At 42.0% G+C, this 24,204-nt stretch overlaps 1 protein-coding gene across 1 annotated transcript in view; it reads right to left on the bottom strand.

Moving 5' to 3' along the window:
- The window catches only part of LOC128741631 (beta-1,4-glucuronyltransferase 1), a 202,217-nt gene that overhangs the window by 6,501 nt on the left and 171,512 nt on the right, over window positions 1–24,204 (bottom strand). The window contains exons 4-10 of the mRNA XM_053837586.1: window positions 19,650–20,409; window positions 12,720–13,045; window positions 12,439–12,618; window positions 11,920–12,082; window positions 11,593–11,858; window positions 11,358–11,533; window positions 11,145–11,278 (exon numbers count right to left, since the gene is read on the bottom strand). Coding sequence (XP_053693561.1) covers window positions 11,145–11,278; window positions 11,358–11,533; window positions 11,593–11,858; window positions 11,920–12,082; window positions 12,439–12,618; window positions 12,720–13,045; window positions 19,650–19,994 — 1,590 coding nt within the window. The 5' untranslated portion in view covers window positions 19,995–20,409. The remainder of the gene's footprint in view (window positions 1–11,144; window positions 11,279–11,357; window positions 11,534–11,592; window positions 11,859–11,919; window positions 12,083–12,438; window positions 12,619–12,719; window positions 13,046–19,649; window positions 20,410–24,204) is intronic.

Below are 24,204 nucleotides of genomic sequence, written 5' to 3' on the forward strand. Positions count from 1 at the left end.
CGAGTTATGAGGAAATTTGTATGGAAGCCCCCCCTCTTAAAGGGGAGAGGAGTTACAATTCCCCTTATAAAGAGGGAGGGGTCTCAATTTACCATAGAATAAATTCTTGTCACCGAAAACACCCACATGCCAAATTTGGTTTTATTTGCATGATTAGTTCTCGAGTTATGAGGAAATTTGTATTTCATTTGTATAGAAGCCCCCCCTCCTAAAGTGGGGAGAGGTTCTTATTCATCATAGAAAAAATTCTTGCCTCCAAAAACACCTACATGCCAAATTTGGTTCCATTTTCTTGATTAGTTCTCGAGTTATGAGGAAATTGGTATTTCATTTGTACAGGAGCCCCCCCTCTTCAAGTGAGGAGGGGTCCTAATTCAACATAGAAAATTTTCTTTCCCTCGAAAACTTTCACATGCCAAATTTGGTTCCATTTGCTTGATTAGTTCTCGAGTTATGAGGAAATTTGTATGGAAACCCCCCCTCTTAAAGGGGAGAGGAGTTATAATTCCCCTTATAAAGAGGGAGGGGTCTCAAATTACCCTAGAATAAATTCTTGTCACCGAAAACACCCACATGCCAAATTTGGTTCTATTTGCTTGATTAGTTCTCGAGTTATGCAGAAATTTGTGTTTTATTTGTATGGGAGCCCCCCCTCTTAGTGGGGGGAGGGGTCTCTAACCATCACTAAAACCTTTCCTGGCCCCAAAAACCTCTACGTGCAAATTTTCACGCCGATTGGTTCAGTAGTTTTTGATTCTATAAGGAACACAGGACAGACAGACAGAAATCCTTCTTTATAGGTATAGATTACTTTGCAATATGGCCACCGCCCCGGTTATGAAACAGTCGAGTTCCCCGGTTGTGAAACATCTAGAAAATTAATTATTTTATACTTCATTGATCATACATTACTTTAATTGGGGCATTATGAGTTCTTATGACAGAAGGATTCGTTTAGGTTTAGCAAAAACCCAATTCCTTGTAATACAAGTAACAAGCCAGTACATTTCAAAGGCGCCAATATGACTGCTTGCTTTTTACATGCTTTGAATCGCAATTCAGATTTAGACTATTAAACGAAGAAATTGATCGATGATTTTGTATTTTTAGTATTTTCCATGAATAAATGATTTTAATTTTTGATTTCCCTTTGATATTTATATATTTTCTTTTCTTTTCTAACGATTTCCCGAGGTGTTTCACAACCGGGGATACTTTTTTTTGGCCACAAAAAACCATGTTTTGAAATTTTGCTATAACTTTTGTATTTTAAACAAAAACCATATACTTGCTTTGGCAAAAAGATAGATATATATTTACACTATCCAATGCTTCAAAAAGATTTGAAATTGGACGATCCCATCAAATGCTATGCCAAAAAACAAAACCTGTTTCATAACCGGGGACATTCCCCTAATTATTTTAACGAACACGCCGGCATAAGCATCTCTTTCGGACTCACGCTTTTGTTTATTCATGCACTGTGACGAATTTTTGCGAGTGTGTATTTAGCAAACAGCTATGGGGCCATCCAGATACCACGTGGACCAGAAAAGTACCAATTTTCAACCCCCCGTCCCCCTCCGTGGACAAGCGTGGACATTGACTCAACCCCTACCCCCCCTCCCTGTTTGTCCATGTGGACTTTTTTTTTTCTTTATGAAACGCATAGTGTAAATTTTGTTTTTCTTTAGAAATGCATAGTGTAAATTTTGTTTTCAACTTGATTTATGCAGTATTTATTAAAAATGCTTACGCGAAAAGAAGGTCCAGTCCAACGGCCCCGGCACAATGCATACGGATTTTGAGTCGCTACGGAAATTTGAGTTTTACCATGGATTTTCTCTCAAATTTATGCAGCGTATTAAAATGCAATGTGAGATGTTATGACCTTAATTCTTCTTTTCAAAGTGAGCTTGTCTACAGCGAATTATAATCGATTGCGAGAAAACCGTTTCAGCTTGACTTTCGCTCAACGATTCTTCTCCGTCAAGAATATCCCTGTCTAACCAGAACACCTCAGCTTGGCCGTCTACTTCAACACAACACACGACTTTACCAACGCGATTTGGTTCGTTAAATTTTCTGAAGGCGAATCCTTCCGTAATGCTCGATTCATGTGTTTACGTCGTCATATGCATCCGAAGATAAAACTTTACTTGAGCCTAAAAACAATCACTGATCAATGGTTAATGCTAATATGTATAATTAATTCAATATGTCTGTTTCTAATATCTGTTTTTGGAATAAAAAATCTTGTCCACGTGGATATTTTCCATACCCCCTCCCCCCCTTCCGTGGACAAGCGTGGACATTTACATACCCCCCACCCCCATCTAAACTGTCCACGTGGTATATGGATGGCCCCTATGGTCGTCGCTCTCGTTCGTCATTGCAACCCTAGTCGCTGATACCGATTAAGATAAAGACGAAAAGAAAAAGGAATGCAAAATCTGTATCCTAGAGCACCGCACATGAGGAATACAGGTTAATTGACTTGCGAATGGGCTGTGCAGAAAGACGATATGAGGCAGCTGTTTGTCTTACGCTTGTGTGTGTAGCGCAAGCGTTGAATGCTATACTTCTCATACTCTTTCGCGTAAGAGTAGGCATCGTTCGCTTCTTGCTCGATTTGCAACATTGATTGCCGCCGTTTCAACTCTGTTCTAGCCTCCGTTGGTGCTTTGTCGACGACGCTCCATGCGTACTTCTCTGCGTACATTCTCTGCTCGACGTTGTGTGCATCGTGTGACTTCAAAGCGCGGGCAGTGAGAAGTCACATGCTCTGGAATTTTCTCGAATAGAATGCAAACGGCGCAGAAGGCTTGCCCTACTCGCCTAAGCCTGTGTAAGTACTTTTTAAAATATCCATGACCTGACAGAAAATTGAAATAGTGTCTTGTCATGCTTTTGACCGGTCCGAGATGAAATGTTTTGAATAACCCTATGGGCCCATCTGCCATGTTCGGCATTGTCCCTTTCATATAAAGTCAGACCTTACTCTATGTCGAATGCCTTTGACAATTTTTTGCTTGACTTAATAATACGTCGGCCATCAGACGTCTTTTAGGTCCATAGCTATTCGGCATAACTTTGGACAGTGCAGCAAGATGACATCAGCCATCCATCTCACTACCATGCTTATGACATCTGATGCTAGCATCTCCATCACCTCCTCGAGCAACTCACCTGCCACTGTTAGGACTATATCGTCGACGAAGCCTTTGACCTTGAAACTTAGCATCTCATCGTACATAGCGTTGCAGAGCGTAGGATCAAAATCGTACCCTGTAGAATACCCGCGGTCGCAAAGATCTTTGCTGATCCATCGGCTGATTCGTACACTGCAAGGGGGATTGATCAATCCGTACAAAACTTTGGAACATTGAATGTGGGGTCGGAATGAGCAATTATACCAAATTTGGTTGAAATCGGAGGTGGTCGATTACAACGGATATGACCACTTGAGGGGAGATGGACCCCTCATGTAACCATGAAAATTGAATTTCGTGAAAAACCCAAGATAGAATATTTTAAGACCTTCTTTAATTTAATTATTTTGACCAATACTTACATCCTGTGAAGAGAAATCTGAGGTGCATGTAAGTTAAATAATAAGTACCTTCGGACATAGCGTGCCGCATTGATTATTTTTTAACCGAAACAGTTTCTAAAGATGAAACATAGGAAATTATTAAAAACCTACTGCTGACACCGCTCGTCAGCCGGTACACACCCTCCACTGTCATGACCCCGGTCAGCCTGCACCTCGAACTTTTCATCTGACCTGTTCTCTTCATCTCCAGCTTTCGCTTCATTACCCCTCAGTATTTCAATACTGGACGAACCCGGGCACAATTTGGTGCGCTCAGCTATTTTGAGATGTACTGAAGTCCATTATCCATTGTAGAATGCATGCTGAAACAGCGGCAGGCTATCATGGCACTTAATGAAGAGCAAAATCCCCCTGGTGAGGCACCTACCCCTATGTATCTCCGAATTCTTATTCGTCATAAAACACTGGTTTTCACACGGATGCCAATGAAATAGAACTTCGTTCAGAATGGACGCCCACCTCGGTTAATTCTCGCGCGGCTGAAACCGCCTGACTTCGCCGAAAACTCCGTGCATTCGCTCGAATTTTGGCCTCTCGAGGACTGAAACACCACCAAAATAGTCATCAACAGCGCAGTAGCATCATCTGGCACGACGAACGGAATCAGCGGATCGGCTTGGAGTCCGATGAATGTAGGAGAATAATCACTATTGCTGGTAGATAATTAGTACATACCAGCTTACCACAAAACCATTTTCCTTTGTCCGATTGCACCGTATTCTTCTCCAAAACTTATTTCCCCGCGAGAGAGGCTGATCGAACAATTGGCTTTGGAACGCTTGTTTTAATATGATGATTGATTTTCATAAGCAGAATTTTTTCGAACGTCCCTGACATTCCTCCACAATTTGTGTCTAAAAGTAACCCAACTAGATACGTCGCTACCTTAATAAGTGGGTTATGCAGTCTCCTTTTGTCAAGCGTCTCTGCGATTCAAAGGTACATGGTACCAGCGAATCACATGCCCTGGCGGGTGTTGAAGGTTTGAATCCGGTTATATTCTCAGAATATAGCTTGGTTCGATCCATGCACCTTCCAGCATTGGACAAAAGGTAGGAGTCACAACGACTACTTGTTAAGCGTAGCTACCAATAACCCACCACCCCCCCCCCCCCCCTCACCTTTCCGCTCTTTCTCCTCCAATTCAAAAAATTTTCATTACTTTCTCCTACTGTCCATCATCAATTGTAGAACCACGTTTCAAAAAATATTAATACATATGCTTGACCGCATTTCGAGGTCAAGACTAAAAACGCGAGGTTTGGTCTATTGTCTCCAAAGTAAAATCTTGTAATTCTGCCGATGTGGAATGATTTCAGATTATCCGGCACAAGACACCAATTTCGTAGAGGTGCATCAAACACCGGTCGAACAGTGAATCACTCTGCTCCTTCAGGTTTCTAACCGGAGGTCTTCCAGCTCTGACTCTTCTATATCTCGTAAACAGTCAGAACATCCAACGTGGAAGTGGTATTTTCCACCATTTGAATGCAAACTCTGACTAGTAATGGCAGAAACAAAAGTAGATAAAAAGAGCTTGATGCATGAAGTCAAAGTTCTTGTCTTCAATGGACTTGAGTGTATCTGACAGTCAATATGAACCAACTAGCTATATTGGGGGAAATCCCACCAAAGGCTCCGTTTGATTGGCTGGAGAACCTAAGCCTGTATAAAGCGGATCCCGTCCTAGAATATCCCGTAGCATGTACTTCAGCCTCTACTTCACATAGTTTCTTTACATTCGACAGAACCGTTTCTCCTTTAAGTGATTTCGTATGGTTCTCTAATTCTCGAACAATCCTACAATATCTTCCACCAAACCCATAAATGGAAATGAGTAAAACTCATTGACAAACCTCGGAAAACAGGAGTGAATCGCTGATAGGAAACAAATGAACTTTCCTGTCATTTTTAACTTTGACTACTGCTGATTGGATGATTTTATTTCCAATGTTTCCTATTTCGTAGATTAATCCTTCACGAATACGACCTCGAAGAGCGGTGACAGACGATAGATCGCATGGATTCATAATCAATTTTTCGAAGTGCCAATCCTCATAGGGTACGGGAGGGTATTCCCATCACGCTACTAATTTCGGCATATATTACCTTTTTTGGCTGCACTTTCCCAAATAAAAACTTTACCGCTATATAACAATACTGAAACGAATGTAGCACTCATAGGCTTTAGTGTATTATAACTATTTTCATAAAAATGTAAGTAATTTGCTTAATTTTATTCAATAAACATCAAAACCACTGTTTTTCCACTAGCACGTAACCAGGCTGAAAAAACTAACAGCAATCGCTTACGCGTATCCGCTCTTGATGATGGCTTGGAAAACACACAATTATGATCACGTTTACTTATTCTAGAAACTGAACAGCTGTGAATATGCTATCACAGAACAATTCTACTTCTTTTTATCACGGAAGAACACAAAAATACCCCTCTGATATGAAAATATAAATCAATTTTCATTCACTAGCCGTTAGCAGCATTTTGTTTTTAATTCCAGCTTATGGTGCGTTATTTACACTACTACCAATATATGTGCTGACATATCTGGTATTTGAGTGAACTGGCGCTACTGTATATGAACGATTCAATGATACACTAGCGCAAGCAGCAAGCTGTTGTCACCGCAAAACTGATTATCGTCAATGAGCCCGGAATGTAGACAATAGCGAGAAGTTATCAATCGGTCTCTCTTTTCTTGTCTCTTTCGATCTGTTTTTGAAAAGCATTTAATAGCTGTGAAAGCTAATTCGGCCTGTCGGATTTAAAAAACACAGACACGACTATAGAAAATGGGCTCAATTTAGCTGCAGCGACTTCATCATTTCTCGCGACTATAACTCAAATTCAGTAGCTTTTTATTAAGACCAAAATACATGTCGATATTCAGTAAATATTATTCAATCAACTGGTATAAAAATCTTGTCTCGAATAAATATAGTTTCAACGTAATTTCTAAATATTGTTCAGGCTACCGCTTAATGGGCTGGAAATACCCTCCCGTACCCTACTGGCTTCTTCCAAAGAGTTAGATACGTCAACCCGTGAAAGACGGTTGGTACAGAATTCGCTCGGTAACTAGGCGAAGAGTCCCGAAGTATACCAAATGATCGAATTACTGTGAAATACTAGCAAGCGGGCAGGCTTGGGAAATTCGAACGACGAGACGAGATTCGAACATACGACGACTGGTTGGTCTGACCAGCATCGAGCCTCGAAGCTAACCGGGCGGCTAACGAACGAACAAGTAATTTTTTCCTCTTATTTATTATTTTACTATACGTTTCAAGCTTACCTATCACTTATTGAGGAAGTGACAGGCTGGTAGCTGGAGCGAGATATGTGCCAATCAGGGATGACTAGGTTTATGAACCTGGTACCCTGACCGGCGACGCCAACCAGATCTCCCCTTTTTAAGATACTGCAGTCTGCGTACTATTTGTGCTCCACGATTGCAGAGCAAGTGTTCCTAGGTTAAATCTCATCTTGTACGAAACCGAGTAACCCTCATACTCGAAGTTATATATTTTTAGATTGGTTGAACGATTGTACAGCCATCCTTCTAGCCATAATTGTTCGGTTCTCCTTTTGTTTCAGCCCACCCTCCAGCACACAGAGTAGAGTAGAGAGTTGGAGCCACATCTTCATTTGTCGACTTACAACGAGTCGGCGTGTTGAGGTTAGACGAGGATCGGGATTGAACCTCTGCTAGCGCATCGTTCAATTCCTGTTCCTCCCCTATTCCCCTCTCCTTTCCACCTCATTCGTTTCTTTGTTTTTCGGCAGAGAGAGCTTGCACGGGTAGAAATCGTCCACTGCATCAGTGACCGGCTTGATGCAGCAAGGGCAAATTACTGTGGAGGGACGCCCTGGTACTCCACAGGCTCCGTTGCGGCGAGAGAATTTATAGAACTCCTTTCACCATTCATCCCTCGGCACGGGTCGCGTCACACCTTGGATTAGGGGTTTATCCATTCAAGTTTTTACATAATAGCCATGGATAACAGCTTTTAAAACCATCCTTAAGGGCTTTGGACGCTCTGCTTTGGTTCCTAGTAGTCATACCTCCTACAAGAACCGTCTTACAGACGGAGAGTTTACACTCAGCCTTCGCATGAGTGCCCCCTTTCTCTATCCGCATACGACCCTAGTTTCCACCGGTTGTCCGATTTCCACTAAGGAACGTAGGGATGGTACCACGAGGAGGTATAGATAGGAGTTGCTGGATAAGAGGCTGTGGAACTTCGTGGTAGTTTTGGAGTTCTGGAGACGAGGTGACGGCTTTCATGCTATTCAACATCGCTCTTGAGAGGACGATTTGATAAACAGGCATCGAAATGAGAGGCACGATCTTCAGCAAAAGCAGCAAAACTCTTAAATTTCGCATATAACTTTGATAGCACAGCCAGGAAACTTACGGTGGTGGAGAAAATTTACGCCAGACTGAAAGCGAAGTTCAGGAGAATTGGGGTTAAAATAAATGTTTTGAAGACCAAATACATGAATACCAACATGCCGCTACCTGCACGAAGGAGACGAACGGGCTCCTCCCAAAAACTGTAACCGTTGACGGCGATAAACTAAGAGTGGAAGCTCGTGTATTTCGGATCGCTGGACAACAGCACTAGTATGAAGATCCAGCGGCGCATTCAGTAAATTAGGCCTACTTTGCCCGGCGCAGCAGAAAATTGGGCCTACTTCGTGAAATGCAACCATTAAGAAGCACACGTACGAAGCTGACAATGTACAAAACTTTCATTAGACCGGTAGTTTTTATGGACTTGAAGTTGTGACGCTGGTCATAGACCTAAGACATATGAAACCTTGAAATGTTTGAGTGCAAAGATATTTGGCGGAGGCCTCATAGACTGCTTGAAAAGATTTCCTTCGTACATCTGGAGAAAGTCGGTGAAACTTTATGCGTCGCAAGGATGCCGGACGATAGTGTAACGAAAACGATTCTCTTCAACATCCTCATCGGTACCAGGAACAGAAGCCTTAACGTGCAGGATGGCTAGTCTAAAGCTATTCACCACTTCTGAGACGCCTGAAACATTGGCGTCGAGAAGATCAAGTAGAATAGAGATGACTGCTCGAAACAGCGCAAAACTCTACCGCTTCTATACTGAAGACGACGGCGATAAGGAAGAATTACATTCCAGTTGAGGAAAGAACGACCGTGTTAAGGGCTTTTGTGAGAATTGTCCAGGACTCTAGGTGTATCCCGATCCCGGGTCTACCGTAAGAGTCTGCGCAAGAGGAGCACCATTAGGGCTGGAAAGCGTCACTGGAGCGACTGCTGGTCAGATCAGATAGAAAGTCCATCATCTAGAGTTAAAGATGGAGTGCTGGTAATGGAAGACAGTCATACTGGTTAGTTCCCTCGAGTGCCGTCGGATTTCTTGAACGTATTCTCTTATTATAATTTTTTTAGGGATTTCTACGCCTAAACTCTTGGTGGCTCACCTTTTGCCACACCAGTAGCCATCAAAAACAATCCGAACAACACATCGAAATTTGACACCTGCTGCGCAGTACGAAGAATTCACCTCCGTGTTGAGTCCTACATCGGTTCTTTAAACAAAACAGTGGGGCCAGAATCCGTACTTGAAAGCTGTACGATTTAGGGCCGAATAATTTCGTCGGATGCGTTCGCATGGATTATGAGACGTACGTGAAGACGGGCTTCGGTCATACACCAGGGCACAAGATTTATCTTGCAATGGCTCGGGATGATCTTCGTATCAAAACCAAATATGTGTTTGCTGATAAATTTGTGCAAAAATTCATGGTTTGATTGGGCATCTGCCGTTGTGGCCAGAAAACTCTGGTGTTCGTTCCAGGTATAACGAGGAAACCGGATTTTTCCTCAAGAAGTGAATTTTGCTTACCCTATCTCGTGATCATTTCATGGTGTTTCGGCCAAATCTTGTGAGTTGTCCTTGGTCCCCAGTTTAGGTCAATTGAGAAATATTGGGCTATCATGAAGAGGAAGATGACACTTTACTTTACTTTAGTGGCGATGGTCCGTTTTCGATCCTGCGTCGAACGAATTATAATCCTCCAGTGCTGTCGCTCCTGGGCTGCCGTTCTTCAATTCCCTCGAACACCAGCTGTACGTGCATCATTCTCGACAGCGCACATTCATCGGGTGCGAGGTCAGCCTCGAGACCTACGACCTCTTCCTGCATCTCTACTAAAACTAGTTTTGACTAATCTTTCGTCGGGCATTCTGGTCTCGTGCCCAGCCCACCGTAGTCTACCACATTGTACTATCTTTACTATATCAGCATATTTACATACGAGTTGTATCGTGGTTCTCGCACCACCCGATGTTTGTTTATGTTCCAAATCAATGAGATAGAAATTAACCAAACTTCACGATTTTCTTTGCGTCAGTAAATAAGAAACAAGTCATGCTATTAAACTTGCCGACATTCCCAGTTTACTAAGCTGAGCTAGCAGAATATCATGATCGATACGATCAGATGCTGCTTTCAAATCAGTGTATATGTTGGGTATATACTGTCCTTACTCATTGCCGCTCGTTCGAACTCAACTAAGAGATAATCCTTACTAGTTACTGTCTAAGCGCTAAACAAAGCAGTTCTTGAAGCATTTGACGGATTTCACGCCAACTCGTCTATGGAGTTGGCAGCACCCTCTCAGAATTCAATGAAACTTTCTGTGCGTAAAGAGTTCATGTAAATAAGCAACTTTGCATACTTAGTTTTTCGAAAATTGCTCTAGACTAACTTTTGGAAAAAACGCATTTTTTCTCTTTTTTTTAGTAAAAAATATAACTCGAAAACTATAGGACCTACAAAAAAATTATCTGTGGGTGATTAGGAGGTGACCTAAACTGGGAATGTCGGCAAGTTTAATAGCATGACTTGTTTCTTATTTACTGACGCAAAGAAAATCGTGAAGTTTGGTTAATTTCTATCTCATTGATTTGGAACATAAACAAACATCGGGTGGTGCGAGAACCACGATACAACTCGTATGTAAATATGCTGATATAGTAAAGATAGTACAATGTGGTAGACCCTCTTAATTCTTTAAACAAACGATATGTGTCACTTCACCCGTACCCTACTTAGCTATCGGATTCTATTGAAAATGGGATAACCCTTTTATCTCATTTTCATTTTTTTCATAATCCTTTATTTCAACTGAAATGAGATTACCTATCTGTTGTAATTTCTCTTAAACATTTATTGTCATGCTAGCCTGAAATCATGCTGCGATGATCTCGATTATTATTTAATACACTATGTACATAACCCATAAAAATCATATTTTCTCCAAACTTGTAGCGCTGGCATTTTCACTTTACTCAATTCAGTAATATAAGTGTAAATTTTGAACGAATATTTTGTTAATTTATAATAAAAAATCATTTTCATCGATGCAATATTACAGAAATCACTTTCAATAAGACAAGAGTAATTATTAATAAAGTTTAATTAAGCTACAGTAGCTGCTCCTAAAAACCGCAAAACTCACCTGCGTCATTTTATCACTTTTGCCCTCCCAACTCAACCGTTCGTCATAGTGGGGATCGGCATGGGTACCGATGTAGATGGGCTCCCAGTGGACAAAATAGCCCACCCGTTTGCCTATGTGAAAGACGCCCAGGTCTAAAAAAAAGTAAAAAAAAACGCAAACCGGTTAGGGTTGGTTCGTTGGACCCACAATGCTAAGCGGGCGTCTTCTTACCGTCAGTTTCGTTGGCAGCGATCCACTCCTTCGACTTGGGGACGCCGTGGCAACTGGAACAGACCCGCTTGTGGAATGATATCGCCTTTCCGCTTCGCAGCAGTTCCTGCAGTTCGGTTTTATCCCGCGGAACCGGCGAACTGCTGTCCACCTCGAATATCGATAGTGGAAAAACTCTGCGGGAAAAAAAAACTTTTAACTAAGGGTACTAATTGGAAAGGTTATTAGAACTTACCGTGGGTTCTTGCGTTGCAGGACCGGCTCGTTCCTAACTATCATTTCTAAGAACTTATGCACTAGGCCCGGATTCGGGTACAATTCGATATCACTAGCTAGCAGGAAGTGGGTCATCGCCGCATCCCGGGCAATGTTTCGCCCCACATTGACCGGATACAGCAGCTTCTTCTGTGTCTTGTACAGCTGCGAGCTGGACACGTTGAAGTACGGCGCCGGTAGCGTACAGTTGCTGGGCTGTTCCAGCACTTTATCGTATTTAGGAACCTACGAATTAAAAATCTCAATTTCAAACGTTCAAGAAAACAGCTAAAGAACCAGTACTTACGTTTTTTGGAATATGTTTACTACTAAAATAAATATGAAACGTGACAAACTGACGGACTAAATGACTCTCCGGCAGGCAGTCGCGCAGATACTTGATCGCACTTATCGTCGGTGCAAAGTCGGTGCCCGGCGCGTGCATCGCTAAACTGACCGGGGCATTCCACCTGAAGCAGAAATGGGTTTTGTTTATTTTAAAAGAAAATTACAGAAATATTATTTTTAAACAATTCGCTAATTGGCTGCATTGCGCTGGCCACTTAGGACCACCAACGTGCGAACAACCCCCATTATGCTACTAACGATCTCCGTACTTCCGTACGGCAGTAAAACATCGCAAGCGCACAATAAAATCAATTTGATGATCACATAAAACACTCTGCCAGTCTGCCAGTGTCTGGTCTGGTTCGTCAGACGTACTCACGTACTCATGGACGGGTTGGCAAGGTAAGCGACAAACCTCGACCTTGGCCAGTCGAGCACCCGAAAAGTCAGTCCCCGGCCGTCGTCGAGCGTTTCTTACCTCTCGAGCAGTGGTATCAGATTGTCGAGGAACGTGTAGTCGGCATGTGTGGTGTAGGTGATTGTTTCATGGCAACGCAGCTCGCCGTGTTCGGCGCGGATGTAGTTCTTCAGCACCCAGAAGTCACCCCGCTGGCCGATGTACGGCTCGTAGTCACGATCGTGACAGTTCAGCAACGACCTGCAGGAGAGAAAAGTACGAACGGACAATGTAATACGGTACAGAGACGGTGTGGAACAACCAACTAATGAAGACATATTCATTGACGCTCGCTCACTTACCTTAGCTTCGCATCGAGATCGATCGACGCCGTAGTCGAGAAGATATCACTAGCATTGAGGAGACCAGCTCCGGCGCCTGCCACGACTGCCGCGTCCTGATAAAGAGCGTCGGCAATCTTGTTGTTCGACCCGCTTGGGCCATTATTGTTGTTGTTGCTGTTGCTGGTTTCCGTTGGCACATCGAATCGTCTATCATCTAAGTTTACGTTATTATTAGTGTTATCTACATCTCGTGCGGGGTCCAGCAGCAGCAGCTGGTCCTGTTGATTCTGTGGTTGCAGCAGCTGCTGCGGTTGCTGCTGTTGGGGAACCTCTTGAACGCTGATCTGCAATTTGTTATGAAATGGTTAGTCGAATCGAGGAATGATTTTTTTGCGTTGGAAAGTGAGATCACGTGTGGTTCGGTGGCACAGAATCAGAGGCGGTAATTTGATGGCCAAAGGCCATACACAGACTGACGATTTTAAATTAAACAACACGAAACACGAGTAATCGAATTGGAACAACTCTGCTTTCCACCGCTACGCTCCTGCTCCTGTTGCCCGATATATTTCACCTCGAGACGACCCTAAAACAAACCGGGCTTGAAACCATCAATTGGCGGCACCGACAACGGCAAGCAAGATCACCGTCGATCAGTTCGGCTGCTGGTGGTGGCATAAGGTGAACCGAATCGTGCCATCATCAACCATTCCGATAGCCTGTGATTATCGATGTCGATTTCGTTCAACAATCAATCGATCAGCTTCGGGGGGGAGAGACCCAAATTAGCTTCATCGTGCGTCATTTAGGCTGGCTTGATTGGCTCATAAGGGAGCCCCACCCTCCGTCCGTTCGTTCGTTCGTTGTTATGGAGGACACGATAAGAGCAGCGAATGGTGACCTATTATAGGAAGGCTCAATTTAAAGCCGCTTTATATTTTCGGTCGCTTCAGGTGCAACCGGACAGAAGCATGAATAATTTATTAAGGTGGAAGGTTAACTAGTTGCTTTTTTTTTGTTCGATATCAAACTGAGAGGGGTAGAACTTAACGAAGAATTGACTTTTCGCTGAGGAAGATTTGGCAGGATTAGATTTTAAATGCAAAAGGCTTGTTAATAAAATATTGGGCACAAGCCGTGTAAGCATTAATTTTATACTAATAAATTCTTATGTAAGAACATTTTTAGTCGTATCTACTTTTAATTTTAGGTTATTATTTTCAGGAGTCGATTATTTTCTGATGATACAGTGCCAAAAATTTGGAAAAAATGCCGAAGAAAATACGACTTGGTGCAGCATAAGTCAATTTTGTTCTAATTGTTTAGCATGTCTTTACTAAAATAGACTGCGAAACCAGTCAAGGTACTACGCTCGATGTTTTGTTCGTACCCGTCAGTTTCACCCTGGAGCGAAGAAGTTGGACATGGTGAGACATTTTGTGTCCACCAGATATAGCCGATCCGGCATCTACGTCATCTTCTTCTGGAAGTCTGGCGCTGGCCGCCTGACAGTGCTGCGCGACAGCGACGGCCATGAAGTCGGAGCAACCCGCCAAATGATAAAGAAGTACCTGGCAAACATGAGGAGCGTTTCCTACCAAGGAGGTAACCGATGACGTCAAATATATCTCCCACATCTAGTTCCCGACTTCCTTCTGTAACTGACGATCAACGAGCGAATGTCCATATCGCGCCGCTCTTTCGTCCGGGGCTTACGCTGAACAGGAAGATATACAACACGAAGTGCCTGTCGAGAGTTACCGCCTCAAAAGTATCATGCGAAGGAGTAAGCAGCCTTTTGGGCGAACTTGGCCTGGACCCATTATACCAGCGTTTCCCGAATGGGGGTGCGCGAACAGGGGTTCGCCAAAAGTTTAGTTCGCTGTAGAATAGTATAGGGAATTCCGCTAGGGGGTTCGCGAAGCAAAAAAGGTTGGGAATCGCTGCATTATACCAACAGATCACTGAAGGAAATAAACCGGCTAAACGTTGTACTGAAGACCATCAAATCTTCCCAACGTAACCCTAGATGGGACCGCGAGAAAAACTTTGGATGAATCTCAAACGGAAGATGTACTCCAATAATTTCGTGGCCAAAACAGAGAAGCAGTTGATCGTCAAGGCCACGAAAGAACTGAATCTTTTAATTGGCCATGGCGAAGCATCACGTCAACTGACGAAAGACCACCCAGCAGGGCGTAGAACCAGAAGGCTAAATAAACGTAAATTTAAGAAAAATTGGTTTCATTGAATTATCTTACGTTCTTTTCTTTTTTCATCGCCATCCAAAACTAGTCCTTTTTAAATACACACGTTAAAACATTCCATCTATTAGAATGTATTTTGACTATCATAACAATACTGATGGCCATTCAATTCAACTTGCAAACTCACCATTTGTCCATAGACTTCAAGGCAGCGTACGATTCGGTTAGACGAAATGAGCTGTGGCGGATTATGCTTAAATCTGGTTTTTTTTATCAAAGCTGGTTAGGCTGTTAATGACATATGACAACGACGTGAGCCGTGAAGTAAGAAGGCGGAAAGCAACTGCCAACAGGACCTTGTACGGATTGCGTTGCCAGCTGAAGTCCCGTAGCCTGCGACTGCGAACGCGACTCGTGGTCTATAAGATGCTAATTCTCTCGATGGTACTCTACGGCCATGAAGCGTGGACGTTAAAAGAGAGCGACCAACGAGCTCATAGCGGTTTTGACCGTAAGATCCTACGTTCAGTATACCAAGTTTACAAAGATGCGGATACTGTGAGGCGACTACAACACGACAGGCTACAGTAGGCTGACCACGTAGTAAGGATGCCGAATGAGAAACCAGCAAAAACAATATTCAGACAGAAGACTGCTCCTAAAATCGCCACAGATTCGAGCGGATTGTCGCCGAAAAAGTAAAGCAAAGTAAGTATCGGCGATGGGAGAGAAATATATCTACGCTGCGAGCAGAACTGTTGGCATAAAAACAAAGTCTTGGATATAAACGACTTTAAAACGTGACCCTTCTTTATCGACAGACTTCGCAGCCGGTTATCAGAGTACAGGGCAATTACGCAGCGTTCAGCCGTAATTCGAAGCACCATACCTAGAAGCTTACCAGGCGGGCCAGAACTGTGGGCTACTTAACGCTAAATGTTGAGACCTGGACTGATAAAATAATTAATTTAAAAGAAACTAGCTGACCCGACAAACTTCGTATTGCCACAAATTAAACTGTGTTGTACATAAATCGTGAATCTCGGATGACCTTTGCCACAATCTCGAGTTTTGCAAGTTTCTGAGGAGTTCATGCGTGTTTTAATATACAAATTTTCCTCACAGTAAAGTAGAAGACAACTCCACCAACTTCTAGAGTTATGAGAAAATTTGTTTTTCATTTGTATAGGAGTAACCAAAGCAGGGAGAGGTTTCAATTCACCATAGAAAAAATTCATGCCTCCAAAAACACCCACATGCCAAATATGGTTCCATTTGCTTGATTAGTTCTGGAGTTATGAGGAAATTTGTATTTCATTTGTATGGGAGCCCCCCTTCTCCTAAAGTGGGGAGGGGTCCTAATTCACCATAGAAAAAATTCTTGTCTCCAAAAACACCCACATGTAAAATTTTGTTCTATTCGCTTGATTAGTTCTCGCGTTATGCAAAAATTTGTGTTACAGTTGTATGAGAGCCCCCCTCTTAGAGGGGGAGGGGTCTCTAACCATCATAAGAACCTTCCCTGGCCCCAAAAACCCCTATATGCAAATTTTCACGCCGATCGGTTCAGTAGTTTTCGATTCTAAAAGGAACATAGGGACAGACAGACAGACAGACAGAAATCCTTTTTTATAGGTATAGATAACAGTGGTCACGAACTACTTCCTTGAGGCACCCCGGATTTATTTCCGCATGAGAGCAAGCACTGAGAAAGAAATTTCACCTCAAAGTTTTGGTTGGAAATATTCCGCTTTCAAAACTCGGAGCTTCTGAGGTCCAAATAAGTAAAATTGGGTACGTTTCTTGCATCTGTACCAACATTTAGTTGTTTAGTGGCCAGGAGCAAAAAAAAAGGTCTGAAAAGAAAGAGGGAAGATCTTGCGTTTCGCGTTTTCAAGAGATTGAAATTGTGCGCAATTCACGATCTTCGCGAATGAATAACTTTCCAGAAAAATTTATTCTTATTTTCATAAAAAATTTATTTACATTTTCGGTTCTATGGTTCATGAGATATGAATTACTCAAACGGGTAAATTTTCAGGGGAATCAATTATTTTAAAATAGAGCATGACTGTTTGATCTCGTGATACAGCTTTTTGAAACCAACAGTTAAATTTCTTATGTAAAATTTATTAAGGACAGACCCGATTAGCAGCAGATTTTATTGTTTAATCAAAATCATTACCCATACAGAGATCATTTAGCATAAGTTGGTTTTTCTGTAAAGGCTGTCCAAGAAAATAGCCGCTACCATCTCACAATCTTTTTGTGGTTGCATCTTGTTATTTACTTTTGACTGTGCTATCTTATCTGATCAAAATGCGTGGGCTTCCACAACAGAAAAAAGGCGAAAAATTATGCAGTACGTCGAATGTCACTTTGAAAATTTGCGAAAATAGAAGGTGTAAGTGAAAAAGCCGTGCGCACAGTGATCGGGAAGTTCAGTGAGGCCAAGTCGAAAAAAATGGTAAAATGGCTATGGTTTGGCTAGCCGTTTCTGGCTGCTGCTAAATTTAATATAACTGCTACGATGAACAGCCAACAATCTGTCAAGCAATGTTTACAAAAACGATGCGTAACTACAAGCGCCTTGTTGTGCGGTATACCTCCAAGGACATTCGCTGTAAATGACTTGAATCCCTGGAATTGGTTGCAGATTTGACAAATTGAAGAATTTTGGGCATAGTATACAAATAGTATACGTCATAACCGCGTAGTAAATAATAGTAAATAAGAAAGAGAAAATACATCCGGCGGTGGATTTAATCTGAGACTTGCCGTGCGATCGTCGGCGACGTACAGCTTTGCTTCTATCACACTGACCGTGTACATAACAGTTTATCTGCTGGTGGTACAAACAAAGAACCGTCATACAAATAATATCGTCGCATGGATAAGTATGCGTGGGGGAATGAGAGAATTGGGAGGATAAAACAAAATTAGGTATCAAACTGCCTAATATGGCGGACGGCAGTAGTTTAGTTTGCAAAACAGTCGGATACCAACCAAAAGAACGTGGAAGCGAACCCCTCCATCGCCCTAATATATTTTGGTCTATATCGAAATATTCCAGTTCATCCAATTAATCATTCTTCGCAACAGACAAATTCCAAAATAGTTTACGTCAGGACCACGTATAGTCCTATACAAGTAAAGAAGAAAGAAAAAAATAGTTTGAACTAGTTATTCTGAGTCTGAAAAAGTTGTTTCTTGCCCTTTCAGTGGTTATTCAGTGGGCAGTCTAGTCTGTTATCAGCTGTTCAGCTCCCTATTTTGAAAAGTTCGAAACATGAAGAAAGACCTAAGTCGTAAGTCAAAAAAAAAATTTGGAGAAAAACTGTGTCACAACTTGGTCGTTATATTTTTGATCATATTTGGAAACTTTTTCATGAGGCTGAACATCTTTCGAATTTACTTCAAAGTTGTGAATGTATTCAAATTGATCACGATCGTGATTAATTTGAATACATTCACATACATAAGTGCACGGTGACTAAAATCAAATCATATTCCTTCAAAGTTTTGCACCATCGTGAAAATATTTTCCCATACAATATTTTCATGATAACATTTTTCTTCTTCGATTGAGTAAAATTGGAATTTTTCGGTTGAGTTTACTGAAAAAATAGGAGAAACATTGTTTTCGTGTCTAAGTCCGATAGTTATGCCTATGTACAAAATACCACAATAGGTCAAAATAATGGTCGCAGTGGTCCTAATCTTCCAACCAAAAAATATCATCCACATCCATCCACAATAATTTTGAAAAATTCCCATATTCGACTTTAAAGCCAACCAAAGTTCCATTAGAAACAGTACGTGCAACAATTTTACTGCATTTAAAATCAACAAAGACGCTACCACAGTCGAGCATTAATTTTAAAATGGGACATCGACCTCCTTTATAGCGCTTCTCAATCACCGACACTTATCGTTTCAATTGTCATCTCAACGAACCGACGGGCGACCGCTAGTCATACACACACATCCCATTTGAAAACTTTTTCTTTACTGTAGAAAGTACATTTATCCTTTCGAGGCGCTGATGCTGATGTCACCCGGGTAAATTTGCATCCCTACTTCAGTTGCAGTTGAACTCGCTAAATTCGGGTCACCGTCGTCGTTCGCTGCATACATTCTTTAAACAAATAGTAGATGCCTGAGCCATCAAGTACCCAACCCATTAGCTTCCTTGGCACCTTCGGAACCGCAATGCTAATTCGATGCAGGTGCTTCTGCTGTGCAAATGACATCTCACACAAAAGACGTGATTAATATTCCTTACGAGGCGAGGCAGTTGAACTTCCCAAATATTTCAACCAACTGCGCTGCACTCGAAATAAAGTGAGCAAACAAAGATCAGCAACGGAGTGAGTATGTGTGTCATTTTCTGGAAGACCAAGTTCCCGTGGAGATTCACCGCATGTAACACACAGCACACTCCACCGAAATAATTGGCCGTGTTCTCAGAATTATCACCCATTAAATATTAGCCTATAGGCGGTAAACATTGTTCTTGGTGCATTGCACTCGCGAGCAAATGTCACCAAAATTATGATGAATTGTTGAACGAACAAATGTCTGTAACATTGGGCCGCAGAGGGAAACCCAACTGAACGAGAAGTGATAAATAACTTAAAACTAGAGGCCCTGCTGGGTTCACTCCCGGGGCCACTCGAACCACACGCACCACACGTAATCATAGCTAATCAAGATTAATTATGTCTGCAAAGCGGCTTACCCCGTCCTCCTGGATCTTGACCACCACACTGCTGCGGCCTGCTTGCAGCAGCGCTTCCCGTTCCTCCTGCCGGGACGACTGTTGCTGCTGCTGCTGCTGCTGCTGCTGCTGGGCCACGTGGGCTGGAATGTGGGTCCGGTACTGGGCGGTCTGAGGCGCTTTCAGCATCGACTCATCCGATATGATATAGGCCGGACCGAGGGCAAAGTTCCCGCCGCCGATCAGCACATGGCTGCACAGATACAGCAGCACGGCCACGTTGATCAGGATGCTGCACCGCAGCAGCCAATTTCTCCGGGTCAGCATTCTGATGAGCTTGAATTTCTGGTCCTTTAGCTGTTTCATCAAAAAAAAACTAGTGCTCGGTGTAAGTCCGTGCTGTGTTGTTGTGCGTAAATGTTGTTTTGTTTCTTTTTTTTTTTAGTTTCGTAGCGAATTCTTCATCGAAGGCAGACCGTGTCAGCAAAAATCCCAGGCAGCGAATCGGGTTCGTCTCGTCGTCCGGGAGGCCGATTATTGGGTTTTTTGTTGATTGTGTAAAAGTGGTCCAATCAGTTTCGTCGCTTCGCAGTCGAGTTCATTCACGTCATCTTGCCGAGGAGCACCCACCGTCGTCGCGTTTCGGCTGCTGCTGCTGCTACTGCGGCTATTGTCCGATTGTTGGGATCTTCCCTTGCCAACACTACCGTTGCTGTCGGTGTCAGACATAGAGAGCAGCCTCGGCCGTTACCTTCAATTCGATTCGGAGTGGCGAACAAATCTGCAAAGAATAGTAGAAGACGAAACGATAATGACCGAAATGCTTTTGTTAGGAACATTACGAATGATTTTCCAAGCGATTGGATGGGACGAATATAATGAAATTAGATTTTTATGATGGAAATTGATTTTAATGGGATCGAGCACTTTGGCGTTTGCTAGATAAACAGAAATGTGCTAGAATTACAAAATGAAAAAATCCCTCCTAGTTCGGGCACTCACACGTGCTGGTAACGGTCAAGTGACTCAAACCTCAAGTACTGTCCGGCTCTAACTGAGTCAGCTATTCGTTGCAGGTAACCTTATCTAGAACAGTTACTGCCCCTGATCAGAAAACAACTGTGAGGTTCAGCACTCGCTAATTGGAAAGTAAATTAACGTTTGTCAAGCTGATTGAATCACACGGTAGGCAAATTGTTGAATTCAGTTTCAACCACAAATTCTTAATCGAAAAACTATAAGAAACATCCTTTATTAATATTTACAATGTTTAACAAATACTGAAGAAATCGATGATTTTGAACAGATGGATTTACGAATTGTAACATTTTAAATTGTTACAAAATAATTCGTTCCGTAACTGTGACTAACCGGTAGGTATTTTTGTTTTGTTTTCAGTTCCGTTTAGTTTAGTTTCCGGTTAAACCGGTAGAATGTCATTATTTTGAGTTTTTATATAGAGCGGGTAGAGCTATCGTGCAACCAATTTGTTTTATAAAATTGTAAGTATAACTTGTAATTGAGGTTTGAACGTTGGACTATATTTTACGGGAAGCAATGGGTGTAAAATGAAAATTTAAGACATTTATCGGAGGAAAGCTGAGACTGAGAGTTTCTATATAAAATCAGTGTACATATCCAGATTATAAGCACAATCAGAAGCCACAATCCCTTTTACCTTTCTTTGCAATTTTACACCATCGTGTAAATTTAGTGTTGATATACATTTTTCAAAGAAATTTCAATCTCTTACTTTTCATAAGAAGAGCAAATACTTCATGTGAAAAATGACAAAATAAAAAGTTGGACGTACTGAAAAATTTTTACATATTACAGTATAATTTCAATTTTCAAATTTTGTTTCGCTTTCCCGAATAGAAGACGGTTTGGTGATGTAATCAGGGGTGACATTACGATTCTCGTTTCGAGTGATTTTGGTTCGTTTCGTTCATTCGTTTAACGTGGTCGAAACGAACCAAAATCGCTCGAAACGAGAATCGTAATGCCACCCCAGATAACACCCTCGACCGGAGCTCCAGTGTTGCCTTTGCTCAATCAATATTATTAGCATTATATCAAAATTTCTCAGGTATTTCAATTTTTATTTGAAACATTAAGCATTTGCTTTAAAAGTTTGAAAACAGACGCCGAAGAAGCCTACGAGTAGTGTTCGAAACAATAGACATCAGCCCTGCATGAAGGCGAATATAAAACGCATTCAGCGTATACAGTTTTACCCCTGGTAGTATGCTTTTATCTGCCAGCCCGTGCGCATTGCTACTGAACTGCTGACAATGTTTGTCTTTATCAGTTTCCTATCCTTCGAAACAATTCATTCATGAATTGCAGTGGCGTATAATAGCTCGACCAACCTGTCAGCCAATTTTCTTGCTCTTGACAGATATTTTAGATCTCAAAGTGTAGTTTTTTAAACTGCCTGCTTTTTAAAATCAACCAAAACCTGGCTAAAGGCAATAAATTAGAACTTTGGAGCAATATTTACGTTTATTGTAATTTCGATTGCCGTTGTCGGGAGTTCAAAATAAATGAGTGAACAACACGTAATTCGCTTGAATCGTTGGTTTTAGGTTGGCAATGTTAATTTGGTTGGCAATGTTGGCGGAGTTAATTTCAAAACAGCAAAGAATGAGCAGTAAGCAAAGCAAAGCCTAGGTGCTACATTCCGTTATCGAAACTTCACCTTTTGTTTTTTATACGACAGACTTCGCAGCCAGCTGTTAGAGTGCAGGACAATTGCAGGGCCAGTTGCTACGATCCTATTGACTCTAACAGCCTCTCCCAATCGAGATTCGAACATACGACGACTGGCTTATTAGGCCAGCGTCATACCTCGGAGCCAACTGGGAGGTTAATGAGCAGTATATTGCATCAATTCAGGCGTATTGCATAAATTGAATGAGATTTCTAGTCGCTGCCTGCAAGCCGTAGACGAAATTCGAATTTGTCGAAATAAAATTTAAAGCGGAATTTAATTGTAAAAATAGATTCAATTTTTTTCATTCAACTTTTGTATTCAACTAAGAAGCTCTAGAAACAAACTCTAAAGATCTACTCGAAAAAAATGCAATACCTTCTTTTGTGTTTAATTTTTTATTGCATGGGTAAAAATTGTTGAAATTTTGGGCAAATCTAGTTTAAAATGTAAAGTTTTTAGATTTCGTCACAATCTGTCAAGTGGTTATCGAGATGACCTTAAGCAAGAAGTTCTTCGACAAAAAATTATGAGCGCGGTCGTGGAAAATCTAGGTCAATACCACAGGTAAAACGTGACCCAAATGGCCCAGCGGCGTGCTGGCAGCAGAAAAAAGCGAAAACGATCGACTCCGTGAAGGCAACGAAGATGAGGGATTACTTCAAGCACAATCCAAACCTTTGGATTCGCGATCGCGACGAGCCCAAGAACGTCAATTTGTCCGTCGGGTTCGTCCAGCAGATAACGAAGCGGACCGGACTTTATGTCTCTAAGGTAAGGAATGCACCTAACCGAACCGATAAACAGAATGCGGTGGCCAAATCCCGCGCCAGGAAACTGTACCGCGAGTGGTTGGTGCGGGCGTAATGGACGACAATGGCCGTAATGGCCGGATTTGGTTTTGTGCCATTACGCAAAACCGATGATAAAGTGGGACGAAGCCAACGACATTGTTTTTGTGCCGAAGGAGGCAAATCTGCCAAACTCGCCAGAACTTCGCCCAACAGAAAAACTCCGAGCGATTATGAAGGGTAAGCTCCGAAATACAGGGAAGGTCTTCAAAAACGACCAGATTTAGTGTGTAAGAAAGAAAGAAAAAGTGTAAGAAAGATGGTGCAAGTGTTGCACAGGATTTGATGGGTGGCGTTAAGTCCAAGGCAGGGCATTTAGCCTAGGAAAGGAGGTTCAATAAACCAACTTTGCAAAACCATAGCTAATATGTGTATATTTATTCTCTGATAGTTTCAAAGTCTTTTCAATACAACAGTTCATGCTTTGTAAACTTTTAAAGGTAGTTGATTATTGTTTTTTTAATAATAACTTTCTTTAGGTCGATATTACAGATAAACGTAAGAAATAAAGAGACCATGAATCCAGGTGCAGCAGTGACTAACCTCGTCAGTTACCTCCACCATGTTTATGTTCCGCAAGGTTAGCATTTAGAACCGTATATTCTTTCTTCTTCATCATGTTATTGTCATCTATACTTATTTTGCTGTACTTTAATGACCCAACATGTTTCGTTATCAATCCTAGGTCGAACGAATGGCCCCATAGTACTTATATGGTCCATGGCTGCTGTTCTCCAAGCCCCTCAAACGCAAGCTGGATGTGCACCAGTCCTGACACTCCGGCTACTCCACATATTTCCTTCCTGCTGAATTCTGCATTTTACCAACAATGAAGCCTCTTGCCAGGACAAGTTTTAAAAATGGCACTTGCTCAAAGTGTGAATGAAGCCTCTTGTCCAAGCGCAAATTATAACTAGACGCCGCACTACCTCCCTATAGAAAGCGAGATTGATTGAAAATTACGACCTCTTTCTGGTTCTCTGCTGAAAATAATCTTTCGTCGAGCATTCTG

This window comes from Sabethes cyaneus, chromosome 3 (genome assembly GCF_943734655.1).
Source record: "Sabethes cyaneus chromosome 3, idSabCyanKW18_F2, whole genome shotgun sequence".
Taxonomy (NCBI): Eukaryota; Metazoa; Arthropoda; class Insecta; order Diptera; family Culicidae; genus Sabethes; species Sabethes cyaneus.